We start from the raw sequence: 14,171 nt of genomic DNA on the forward strand, positions 1-14,171 counted from the left end.
AGCACATGCTGCAACAATCAATTTCCCGACCAGCAACCTACAGACAGAGGGCGAGCAGGTCATGTGTTCATGGCTTCTCCACCCTTCAACAGCACACGGCACGGGGAGGATCAAGAGCCACATTTCACACCACATAATCTGAATCCCGTGCGCTGCCCATGAACTGAATAATGTGCCCCATTTCAGTGACAATATCAGAGAAATCCAGTGGCAGCCATCTTAGGTGTACCACTGCAGAGCGTTTGATCAAGGACGTGTCGCGCATCCTTCACTCTCTGTTCTTATTCTGTGTTCAGGACCGCGGCCAGCTCCCCGCGCCCGCGTCCCCGCCTGGCAGGCAACGAGAGGCCATCGCCCCGCTTTTACCAACAGGGGAAATAAGCCGCTCTCCTTCCCCTCAGCTGTCGGCCACACTACACTCCCCCTGCCCCTCCCCTCCGCTCTCTTCTCACCTCCCCCTCTCACATCCGCAGCAGTGACTGGCCAATAAAATACAGAAAATACGTAAGCATCGACGTGTGCTCGGCGCAGGCGGAGAAAGCTCAGTGTGAAGCAGAATCAACCTCTTCCAGCTCCACTCGTACTGCTGACATCCCCCCAGCGAGCGAGTAGCTTACAATCAGGGCCCATCCCTGTCTTGACTTCGGGCATATATTCTTCATGAAATCTATGCACGGATAAGACTACGGCACAGCCATCATCTGGGGGATATAGGCCACTCATTTGGTAGGTTAGGGTATCTGTAGGAACGCATCACTTCTAGAGCAAGATGTTAGATCCGTCGTCCAGCGAGGAGGAATCTGACGGGATAGTAGAGGAGGAAAGCAAAGAGGCGATGGCACCTCAGGCCGGAACCCGCATCTCTCCGAGCAGGACCACCGAGAGCTCGGGTGGACTCGCGCCCAGCAGCAGCCGCAGCAGTGCCCGTGCGACCAGCCCGAGCCCGTCAGCCGCCAGCGAGGAGAAAGAGGAACTGGAGAAGATGCAGAGGGAGGAAGACGACCGTAAAAAGAAGCTGCAGTTGTATGTTTTTGTGATGCGATGCGTCGCTTACCCATTCAATGCAAAACAGCCCACAGATATGGCAAGGCGACAGCAGAAGGTAAGGGTCCTCGGCGTAAAGGCATGATTAATAACCACATGCTGACGAAATGCCTACTTTCATATCGCAGATGCTGTCATTGATGACCTACATACGGTAGAGCACAGAGGGGGGTTTGGGCTATCCGGTAGCGCACGGATCCAGCACAGTCCCAGTGAAACCACTGTTTGTTTTTTGACGCAAAATGTTGAAATCCTTGGAGCATGACAGCAACACATATAAGCGCTCCGAGCTCCGTATAGTGAAAGGACACGTGCCATCACTTATCCCGTCAATTTGGCCCCCCAAGGTGACTTTTAGGCACAGACCTCTTGAGGAGGGTTTTCTTAATAGCCCTTCTTCTCTATATATATATATATATATAATATATATATAGATATATAATATATATTATATATATATATATATATATATATATATATATAATAAATATATATATATATATATATATATATATATATATATATATATATATATATGTATATAAGTTACTGTAAGGGACAAGGCCTACATCCTGGTTCACGTGGCTGCTGTGAGGCTCCATTGACGTTGAAGCCAATTTTGGGTCATGATGTCCTTACTGTCAAAGTCACAATGCACAGGCTCTACTGTACTAAAGGAAGGTTGAAGTGATAGTGGACAATGACCCGATTTATTTTTCTTGATATGTGCATTTGTATGTCACACCAAAAATAGACCATCTGTTGTTTGTACTCCAAGACTGTAATGACATTTTCCTTAGTTAAGGCACCAATGCCATTATAGATGCAAGCGATCAACAAGTTTTGTGTCTCGGGCTGCCTTTATACCGTGAAAACATATATTCACATGGCTCAATGAGACTGTAGTAGCAGTTTCTTGCAGCTCTCCCCAGAAGGCAGAAGTTGCATTCAGTGTGGACCTGCACATGATTCAGTCAGCTCAGTTAAAATCACTGATAATGTATCGCTCTTGCAAGGAAACTCTGTAAACAGACAGTATTATGGGAATTGTGTTTGTGACTGTTGCTTTTGTTTAACCTGCTGACAATTCCTCTTCTTCTGGACACAGTTTAAGCCATATGGTCTGAATTGTTTTCTGCTGACTCATGCACAAGTGCATGTGGGAGGCATGAACCACAGTGTTTCCATCTATTTGCTTGTAGTACCGCTCAGCGTATGGTTACTGGTCTAATTGGTGCTTAGTAATGCACGTTCATATCTGGTAGCTTAGGAGGCCACAAACATTTTGCTGTGGGTGAGTGAATATCCGGACAAACAATCCAATGCCTGCTGTGAGACCAAGAAATGAAAGTGTGTCTGTGTGCCTACAGTCTGCCTTTGACTTTGATTTTGTCCAAATTTGCTTTGGCCTATAAAACAATCCCTTCAGAAGAACTTTACACCTTGTGCAGCATTAAATGACAACAAGTCTACATAGCCTTTCTTGTGACATATTTAATTGACTTGATTTGTACGACACTGAAAAAAGATAGTTTATTATATACACAATAATTGAACAACACAGAGTACATTCTGACAGTTATGTGCATTTACAGTGTCATGCCATTGTGCAGTAGTCATCGTTTCATCATTTAATTACATCTATGTCCTGTGTGGTTGTCAAGAAAATAATTGTCACAAAATACACTTTGTTGAAGATATACCATTGAGCATTGGTCCAATATTTTCTCTGTAGATTCCCCTCCGCCACAGAACTCCCTTAAATGTGGGCTCCTCAGAGGTTCGACAACAACAACACATGAAGGAAATTCCTCACACCGTTGCCTGCTCGATTTAATATGTAGCCTATTACAATTGTTGGCTATTATAGATTAGTCACAGAAATATGATGAAGCAATTTCTGTAATGAAAAGACTTAAAGGCCTCAGCGAAACATGTGGAGCAGCTCCATGATAATCCGTTATTAGAAGCTCTGGCACACAAACAGCAGTGATGGGCTACCATAGAGAAACAGGCCAGGCTGCAGAGTATGCAAGCTCCACTGCTGCTGCTCCTTGAAATGTATCGCTATAACCGTGTGAAAGGGTAACACAATAGGGCAGTAACAGGCTTCCATTTGAGGGGCGAGGGAAATATTTTCTCCATCAGTCTGAAACGATGTGTTCTCAAGCAGTACTATGGAGGCCACTGCTGTTCGAATGTTGGTTGCATATCTGATCATTCAAATGTCATGCTGTCGAACAGAAGCAAACAAAAGCAGTCAAACTACAGAAAGCTAAATCTGCTATATATAAACCTATGTTTTTTTAGATCACGTTGAATGTGTATTTCTGGATTGAATAACCTCCGTGGTTCAGGATTTTTTTCAATTATAAAGTGTGATGCCCAGAAGATAATCTGACCCAATCAACTCGTCCACCAGCAGGCCTCCTTAATAGAGGGCCTCTTGGCTCAGCATTTTAAAACTATACAGTATGCCTGTTGATACTCTGAGGGCTGTGAATTGTGCAGCAGGCTCTGTGAATGTGAAGTAGAATGAAATGCAAATCAGTAATACTTGTGATACGGTGAAGTTTGCAACGTTGGTGTTTGGCGCTAAGCCTGGCAAAGGATTTTGAGTGTCCCAATGTGGACTAGTTTCACACGGAATGGGATTCCTATCGTGTTCTTAAATTGAAATCATAATAATTGCCTTGCGAATGCAAAAAATGTGCTTGATGACGACTCACTTTATTTGGAACTGACCCCATAAGGCTTACTAACAAGTAACAATATCTTGCCAGGACAATTGGTGGTAGTAGAATATATAAAATATTAATTATAAATATTAAAAATAGTGAATAGTGAAGTTATCTTAAGGCCGTGGTGATATAATTCATGACATGAAGATATGAGGAGATGGAAACTAGAAGAGGGAGCTGAGGAAGACAGGCAGATAGCACTGACATCATTGGAAGAGGCATGAGTAAAATTAGTAACATTAAAACATTCATAAGAATACCCTCTAACTGGTGTATGTGAAGTAAGAATTTTGACTAACTGTTCATGCACTGTATGGTTTTAAAAATCCTAATGTATGGATTATGTCAATGCCCCTTATTTCTTCCTTGAACAAAATCAGAAGACATTTTGACTGTAGATTATAGGTGGACAACGAACATGTACAGATAATTAAGGCGTAACTGCTTGAGCTCATTATGTTCATAGAACACACAGTCATGTAGAGAATCAGAGAGCAGCAGTTAAAGGGGGAAAAAGGCATGCTTTGCGTTAACATCATAAAACATGCTGATTGCTGCTGCTGAAGAATGTTAGTCTCAAATATTAAGCAGCTGCTGTATGAGCGTGTTCTAGCAACACTGTTGAAGAATAGAGGTGTACGTCAATAGTATGGACATGGAAGTGGATTCCAAAGGGGTGACAGCTGAAAAGCAGCAGGCAAAATACCCCCTCACCTACAATCTGTGCAGCCGCGTGAAACAAATCACAGCTTCACAAATTAAACATCTCCATCTGTTTGCATACAACCAAGAAGGAAGACGAAGATTGTATCTGTTAGAATACTAACATTGTTTCCCAAAGGTTGACTGCTGTTAAGGCAGCAATCACGTTCCAAATAAGTCTGACTCATATTTGCTCATATAAAACTGTTATAATCACATACATTTTTTTGTACAGCGTAATTGGGACATTTTTTACCCTTATAATTATGGGATAGTTTTCTCGTATTATAATTATTGTAATTATGACGTATCAGAGTTATAATCACTGTAGCCTACATGAAAACTTTGGTGAACTTTCTTCGATGAACACAATGTGTGGATGTACATATTCACACTTTTAGAAATCGTTTTTGTTTCTTGAATGTGAAATCAAGGCCGGCGGCTGTTGGTCGAATGTTGGTCGAAATATGTATGGTTGTGTTCAACCACGAAACATTGCTTCAAAGGGAAAATGAGCAGTGTATGACTCCAATAAGACAAAGAGCAGAGAGATGGAGAGAGATTAGTAGTGGTGGTTTTCCACATTAAAGAAAGAAGACCGAGGTAAGAGCTATAGCAGGATCGTTACTGCAGTCCTCTGTTGAACCTCTCTTTCCCTCTTTGTCTGACGACTGTCACTGAGGCATAAAGAACACAAACAGCAGCCTGGAGCAGCCATCATGCTGTATGTCATGTAGACACTCACTTCCTTTCCGTTATCATGGGTGTCACATGATAACACGGGAAACACACATGTCCCTGTGCCATCTTCTTAAAACATAATCAACAACTCAATCTGTTTCAGAGGCCTTCTGTCCTTCTCTCATTGAAAAGGACAGAAGAAGCATTATCATCCATACACCAATGCAGTAAGACGATAATAACAGATCCATGTGGAGAGAAAAAAGGACAAAAATTCAAAAACCAACCTCAAGAAGAAAACAAACGAACTTTCAATCATACTTTTTTCTGCTTTGCCTTCACAATAAATAAGACGGTCATAACTCTCCTATTATTAATTGTAAAAAAAACTTTGATTCAAACTCATCATTACACGTCAAAGTCTGATTACAGGTCTTGGGGAGTTATATTGCTTACATGAAAAAGTTGTATAAAGCCTTTGTTGCTCCAGAAGGAGAAATCTGATAAAATACCACACTTTACCGTTGGTTGGGTCTAAAGAATACAAGTTTGAGAATGAAATAAATCAGTTGGTGTGGAGTTAGACAGCTTACCAGACCTCTGTAAGCCGCTCCTCATCTCTGCTTGAGGCTTGTAGAGCTACGTAGCTGCTACTAGCATAACACACTCAAATATCCGATCCAGCTGTCAACACTTAAGTTGCATTGTGAGAATGCTGAAATATTTTGAAAACATATGTTCTTAACCTTTCCGTCTACAATCTTAAAAAAGAGTTACTGAACTCACAAGTAAAGACCATGTTTGAAAAGTCTGATTAATGTAATCTGGGTGATCTATTTCCACTACTTCTAGAACTGTTTGCGTTTGGAAAACACCCACAATGCAATCCTCACCGAGCATCTGACGAGAACAAGAGACGGCACAAAGAAGTAGATATCTGAGATAATCACTTTTAAAAGCAGAGTGAGTGAGAGAGATTTACTCGACGGTGGAAAGAGGGAAAACGACAGTAAGTGATTCGTGATGGGAGGGTGGAAGGAAAGGATTTATAACTTAGGTTCTTGATGAGAGTAATGCACCAGCTTCAGACAGAGATACCAACCCACCTTCTGCTTTGTGAACTCTACTCTTGTGCGGCACTGCAGTACTCTGAACCACGTCTCAGAAACACGATCACACAACGACATAATAGATGAATGCAAAATGAATAAATAAAACATATTTTTAAAAATCCTCTTATTATACGACACACTTTTATTTCAGATTAAAAAAAATAAAAAGATAAAGGAGCCTTTCCAAGCTTGGCCTTTTAACCCGATTTCAATTTTTTAACTGTTGGAGTGCAGCATACAGTACAAGGCCACTCCATCGTTGGTTGGACTTGTTGGACCTGTCATTATTGATTAATCCATTGACCATTTTCAATTGAATTGATCAAGTAGTTCGAGAAAAGACAAGAAGTAGTGAACATGCTCATCAAAAGTTCTGAGAGACAAAAGTGAAGTTGTTTCTGACCATCCAAAGATATCCAATTTAAAATCACACCAAAGAACCTAAAGATGCTGTGAAAATCTATACAATTAAATTTTAAGTAAAAGTAGCCATCCCTCACAAAATACTCATATCATTATTGATTATTGACTAAATTATTGAAGCATGAAGCATTTAATCAGTCGCCTACTTTAATGTTGTAGCTGGCCGAGGTAGAGTTGATTTGAAGAGCTACATATGCTGTTGTGTAGTTTAATCTATAACAATGCATCATAAATAATAACTGATGGTTTTTTTGCATCTGAAAAGGTAACTGTAGCTGCTAAATACAAAACATATAGTGGATTCAGGCATGTTATGGTAAACATGAATGTCATCAAATGTCATCAACATCTGGCAGAACAAACAACTCCCACTTCAGTATTTCAGTAAGTGTATATGTATGTATGTGTACTGATGCCAATGCAATATAATATACAGCATTGATTTGATTGTTGTGGACTAAATTGATGCAAATTGTCCCATTGAGCTTATCCTCTATATGTGGAAGTTCACGTGTCCGTACCATTTAGGTTAATTACGTTAAGGACTTATTTTCTCCTCCGTAACTGAATGAGCATATTGATGAACCAGCTGAGCTGTGCGGCTGCTGCCTGTGAGTTGGTGGTGTGATACTGGATGACTGTTCCATGAAGGGGCTTATAGCTGGTTGTGAACACAGTGTTCTGCTGTATATATCTGCAGAGCCACAGCTCCTGAATACAACAACGATGTGAAGGCTGGATATACAGAGCTTCCTGTTGTATCCCTCTTTGCCGCGTGTCAAGTTCTGTCTGCAGAGTACGCACCTGGCTGTTTACTAACCCAGCGGAGTGGTATTTACTCACACAACGCAGTGTGTGTGTTTGTGTGTGCCTTCAGAACAAATCCACGCGAGCGTGTCTGGTTGGAGATAATAGTTGGTGCATCTGTCTTTGTATAATTGTAGTTTTTTGACCACAGTCAGTACACAATGCGGGTGTTCTGTGTTTGATGAGGCCTGTTGCTGGTAGATTTAGTGCAGCTGTCATGCAGCGCTCGTTCCCGGACTCTTGTTTACTCAGATTTGGGCCGGTGGTGTCATCTGCAACATGACTGAAATATGCTTTGTCTGGCGAAAGGATTCAAGAATACCATGTTTGCTCTAAACCAACAGCAGCATTAGTCGGCAGCTCTTTCATGAGCAAACAGATTTATACTCAATAAGAACATTTAGTTTGCATGATATTCTTCCGTCATCACTTTGCACTTTTGATCCCATGAAAGCAAAGTGAACCCTCCTTTTTCGGCTGACGTATATCTTCACAGCATCATACCAACGTTGATGTTTTGTCTCTTCATTGTATATAACATTGCATGTTTTAGCCTATTTAGTTGTTGCCCTAGTCCTAACAATAACCCAGCTAATGTTGGTCTATTTTTTATGAATTCAACTTGTATTCATTTGGTTTATTTCTTATGAATCCACTACTACCGAAAAATGCACATCTGCTGTGTTAATTTAACATAATGCAACTTAGAAGAGGGTCAAGTGTGAGTCAGCTTTATTGCGCTGAACCACGCTGGGTACAGTATACTGTATATACTGCATTCAATTAGCTAATTACACCACTCATCAGCAGTGCAAGGACAGCTGATATGCTGTATACCTTGCAAGCTAGGTTGATTAAAAACCTCTAAGAGATAATATAACAAATATGAACAGAATCCCAATCATTATATAATAATAATAATATAATTATTGTCTATTATTACAGGTGTTATGCGTTATTTTGTACACACATGGAGGTTTACAACCATAGAATAACTCTGTTTAATAATACACATACTTATGTAACGATCCCCCTATTATATTGACTGTAGTGATTGGCAGCTGAGAACATTTGAATATCCTTTAAAATAAGTATTTTTCCAAATAGTTTGGAGCCTTAATTTAGTTAATTTTTTAGACAGTTTACTGCTTCCTTTGTCTATAAAATGCTACCCGGTATCTTCTGTCACCTTGTAGATGACAGATAAACTGAAATACCAAAAACACGTTATAAAAAGATCATTACAACCTACACTCCACACATATTGACAAAGCAGTCATATCCTTTTTATGAGATATGTGCCGGAGGAGCTAAAAATGGGCTGAATAGGCTTTAAGATGCTAAACATACAGTATTTATAAATTGTACTTAGTTTGAGCTTCTCTTTCATTTTGTACCATCTGTTTACTCCACACTGTCTGGAAATTACCATTTTGGTTTGTTATGTTTAAGGGACCTAAACTACAGATCATATATAATTGACCATACAACTAGTTTTTATTTAAAATTCTTCGGTCGTTAATTGTTTGACAATGTCTTGAATGTTGAATCAGCCACCACTATACCCTATCAATACATCCATAGTCATTCTGAACTGTAATGAAGTTACTGTACATCAAGCCAATGCAATGTGCATATCAACCCTATTGATAGGTGAAGGGTGATTAATGTCATTGCCCACTTCATTGCAAGCCAATGGATCACAATGTAACACTGCAATCTTGATAAGAGCCACAGAGCGAGAATCAATAAGAGCAAAGCAGGAATATTGGGAGTCTGGCAATACGGATGAAAACGGAAGCATTTTCTCTCATCCATCAACTTGGTTCCTAATCAACACAGTCCTCCAATCAGCAGTGAAATAAAGAGCATGCAGAACTGAAAGTCATAAATACTTCATGCAACTGAGCTTTACTTTGGTGGCATTTCGATTCTACTGTGTACTTCAGTGTCAGCTCTCACACACACACACACACACACACACACACGCGCACGCACACACTCACACACACACACACACACACACACACGCGCACACACACGCTCACACACACACACACACACACACACACACACACACACACACACACACACACACACACACACACACACATTTGCTACCATACCAAACAAATGAAGGCAAATCTGAATATGTTATCAGATTTCTGTCCCCACAAGACAGGTAAAACACCCCCCCCCCCCCCACACACACACAGTGTTAGCAGCCTGCTGTGTTGTCATATAGTCCAATTGGCCGAGAGAAACTGTCAGCAGAAGCAAAAGTATTATTAGCTTTGACCTTTCATGGAAACATCTTCTGGTAAAACACAAATGTGTTCTGCCAGTGTTGGACGACTGCCAACCCCATCTCCTTGAGTTTATTGTAGTATTTTTGTGATTATATTATCTTTGTGATTCTTTTCGTTGTTAAATAATCTGCCAGTTACTTTCTTGATTCATTGTTTCATCTGTACATGTCAGAAACCAATTCCAACCATCACTTTACAGATCTCATAGCAATGTCTTCAAATTCCTCGTTTAATTCTCCAAACCCCAAAGCTTTTAATGTACTCTATCAAATCCTCACATTTGAGGGGCTGGAAGATTTTGTTTGAAAAATTATTCAAACGATTAATCAATTATCATAGCTGCTGATTATTTATTCAGGAATTATTCTGCAATTAAAGCTCCTCAACAAAACACAATAACACTGATCAGTGATCTATTTAGTCGTCACAGCATAGTGTAGTTGCTTTTGTATGCCGTAAACTGAAATGCAGTTGCTATGGACCAGAGTTCGTATTCAAGAAAGTGCTTTGCCCTCAAAACATTTCAGTCAGCTTGGTTCAAGTCTGCTTTTGTGCCTTTTTTCAAAAGCCCAGCAGCCCTTTAACAAAAAAACATCTCAGCCCTCAGTTTATTACCCATTTTGCTCTCCCTGTTGGTGAATTGACTGTAGCTCATCACTCAGCATGGTTACTCTTAAGTCTGAGCATGTATGCACACATTTTCCTCCCATTTATTACTTTTAATTAAAATGTTTATCCTACAAAAGACTCCTGCTTAGAAAACAGTGGCTACTTCCGTTCGGGGGAGAGGGTTCCCTCCTCAATTGCTCTCCTGAGCTTTCTTATATTTTTATCTGTTAAACTCTTTTTAGGGAGAGTTTTTCTTTATCTGAATAGAGTCTAAGGACACAGCGTGTTGTATGCTGTACAGACTGTAAAGCCCCTTCAGAAATAAAACTGACCGGCCTTGACGACTTCAGAATTTGATGGGAAACACGTTCTCATCAGTAAAAGGAATGAAAGTCTGAGTATGTGCCGTGTGTTGTATACTTCCCATTGTACATCATGAGAAAGGGCAATACAAAGTGAAAACTGTGTTCTGTATTTATCCTCACCCCCTCACTGTCAGAAATGTACAAGAAACCAAGGACGAGTACATCGACTTCAGCCTCTGAGAGTCTCCGTAGACCGGACTGATTTGCATACTGGTGTTAATATTAACATTTCTTGCCACAGGATGTTCCTTGAACACTGTGGTCGATTAGAAAATGCTCGGAGATGGTCTACACGTTCTCTTTATCGCACATCTACAGTAGCTATTGCGAATACGAATAAACCTGGAACCTTGAAGCAGAAGCACGCGTATTGATATCTGATGTTGTTGATGTGCTGTTAAGTGCATCTTTTATGTTTGGACATTAAGTGGTATATCATCGTGAGTGTCACTCATCCGCAGCTATCGTGAATCGGATAAAGTAGGAGTTTCCTTTTTGTGGAAATGATTTGTGAGGCTTTGTATTATATTTATTGCCAGTGACAGAGAGATAGAGAGAGCTCCTCATTGTCAACCTCTGGTGTGTTTGTCTAGTTTTTATGTTTGTATTTATATGCACCTTATTAAATCTTTATTATCAGACCAAACTCAGGCACTTTCACTTTGGCTCTGATCGAGAAATCATTACATGAACCCAGATTTTCAGAACATTACTGAAGGGGGGGGGGGGGGGGGGGGTTGAGAAGTACGATGGATACACAGATGGTGTTGAGATTGCCTCTAACGCACATGTTAGCGGTACTTTTCCATCTCACTCCTACACAGAAGTCTGTCGCTTTCGATGATCGGCTGACGTTACCAGCAAGTTCTTGTGCTCGTTTGATACACACACCAACTTCAGCTGCAGATTGAAGAGGGAGATTGTTCATCTCTTTACAGTTAGCTCACTGATTCATGTGTGAAACTTAGTTTAGCGTGTTAGCCTGAAAACATTTGCCCGAGACACTGAGTAAATATGAGGCTGATGTAAATGTTTTACTTTGACCGATACAAATAGTTTTATTAACTGTATTAGCGGTCAAAGTTTGTGAGTGAGTGAGTGAGTGAGTGAGTGAGTGAGTGAGTGAGTGAGTGAGTTAGCGAGTGAGCGAGTGAGTGAGAGCGCCGGCAAAAGCAGCTTCGAGTGCTCGATCGGTACGGTGCTGCACTCGTGCAACTCTCAACAGAGATGAGAGGAAAGATGGCTCACTCCTTCTATCATCTGCTCCAGAAAATAATCTGTGTTTAATTATTTTTTACCACTTTCCCAATCGGGTAAGTGAGTTGCTTGGCAATTGAGTATTCCCTATTGTTGAGCCCTGCTTTGGTTATAAAGAGGGGGTACCAAACTGGAGGAATTTAGGTATCTTTTTTTTTTTCATTCATGACGATGGTAAAAAGGATTGAAAGATTGACTTCCGTTCCGGGGCCCTGGCTGTAGTAATGCAGGCTTTGTATCAGGCTGTGAGTGGTAAAGACAGAGCTGAGCTTTTAGCTCAGAGAATTCTGAGGAACTTGTTATAAAGCTGCTACCTTTTCTTGTTAGAAGTCAGTTGATGTAGTTTGGGCACTTAGTAGGAATGCCTCCTTGCCACCTGCCTTTAGAGGACGGCTGTCTTAAAATGGATGTAAAGGTAGATTTAGGAAACACTGCGGGGATTACACGTCACAACTGGCTTGGGAGAACTTGGTGTTCCCCCACGCAGGAGCTCGAGGAGGCTTCTTGGGAAAGGGATGTTTGGGGTGCTCTGCTCACCCAGAATAACTTATCAGAAATGAGTGAATGTTATTGTTATTTAAAATAATGTCTTCTTGTATTTTCCGATCCTGGCTTTAATGCTGAGGTGACTTTTGTTTGCCCTTGCTTCCGCAGATTGCCAAGCAGCAGCTTCAGCAGACCAAGGATCGTTTCCAGGCCTTCCTCAATGGAGACACGCAGATTGTGGCTGATGAGGCATTCATCAATGCTGTGCAGAGCTACAATGAGGTAGCAACACACCAACAAACCAGAGCAGCACATTCAGAAACATTTTATGATCCAACCACAGGGACTTGATGCTTTCAAATGAACCACTACATGTGAAACACATCATTCATGTGTGTGTGCATTTGAATATTTATTATCGATTAATACCTTGACTTTTTGTTTTACATATATGATGTACAGTATTTGTTATTGTAAGCGCACCATAGCCTCTGGATCACTTTTGCAGTAGATTTAAAACCAGAAATGACCGGCTTTCAGTCTAAAAAGTCTAAAAAAAGCACTCAACAGTCAAAATGCATCCACTCAGACGCCTGAGTGGTAAAATGGTGGCTGAAGCTTTTCACAGAACAGATTATGAGTCAGAGCATGTGGCTGACACAGCCATCAATCAGCCTATTCAATCTGCAGATGAAAAAGTCATTATTACCATGCATGCAGTACAACACGCATTGCAGATGCAGGCCAAATCCATGATGGAAAAACAAGTACAGCCATTATTCATTTATAAGTATGAAGCTGGAACCATCAGGAAACATGTATAATTTAGAATGTCGTGGAAGTTAATTACAGGATGACCTGTATGTGACAGCTACCAGAGATTTGGTTTATTTTGTGATGTATTTATTGTTAATGTTGAATATGATTTACTTGCACCTGACAATTAGTCTCTTACGTTTCTTTTAAATGCATTGAGTCATATTTTTTAACCTGTGATTGTGGATGTCAAGACAATTATGTATTGCTTTAATGATATTTATTATTGTGCTTGTTTATCACTGCAAAGTCCTTCAAAATGTTGGAAATTATAACATAAATGGAAACCCTTAAAATATTTGGCCAAAATCGTACTAAATGTTATGGCGTGCAAATGGGAAACCAGCAGCCTGCAAACCTTTGTTACCCTCGGAGACATACACCAAATGACAAGGGTAATGTACCAGCGTGCTGAAATGTTTCAGTGCTGTCGTCGCTGCTTTTTAGCCATAATGGATGCTAAGAACCAAATGTGACTGTCAGAGTGACAAAGCAGTCAGCTCTGATGGTTACTCCGCTTGACGCTGTGACAATATAGCCTCGCCTGTCTCTGTCCCTGTCAGGCTGTCATTACCAGGAGACAGAATGCAGCTTTGTTGAGTCACAGTTTAACATATATGCCACTGATTTTTCATTTCCAAATTAACAAGAACAGTTCCCTTCGCTGACGAAGACAGACATTTAGTGTTTAAGAAAGAACGTGACAGAACAGCAGAATAACTCCGATGCAATACTCTACTCTACATCTGAGTCTGCTTAGAAGTCTTCATCGACCAAATCATTAACAGCCATTTGAAAAAGTGCTTCTTTTGATGGATC

General features: G+C 40.6%; 1 protein-coding gene across 6 annotated transcripts in view; it reads left to right on the forward strand.

The window, feature by feature from the left end:
- Window positions 1–769: 769 nt before the first annotated feature.
- cadpsb (Ca2+-dependent activator protein for secretion b) overlaps window positions 770–14,171 on the forward strand; it is a gene marked incomplete at its 5' end in the record, with an annotated part of 56,405 nt that continues 43,003 nt past the window's right edge. For all 6 annotated transcript variants that reach the window (XM_079266318.1, XM_079266320.1, XM_079266321.1 and 3 more), the window contains 2 exons: window positions 770–1,102; window positions 12,705–12,818. In XM_079266318.1, the coding sequence (XP_079122444.1) occupies window positions 770–1,102; window positions 12,705–12,818 (447 nt within the window). The remainder of the gene's footprint in view (window positions 1,103–12,704; window positions 12,819–14,171) is intronic.

The sequence above is a fragment of the Melanostigma gelatinosum genome (assembly GCF_949748355.1).
Source record: "Melanostigma gelatinosum genome assembly, chromosome: 3".
NCBI classification, from domain to species: domain Eukaryota; kingdom Metazoa; phylum Chordata; class Actinopteri; order Perciformes; family Zoarcidae; genus Melanostigma; species Melanostigma gelatinosum.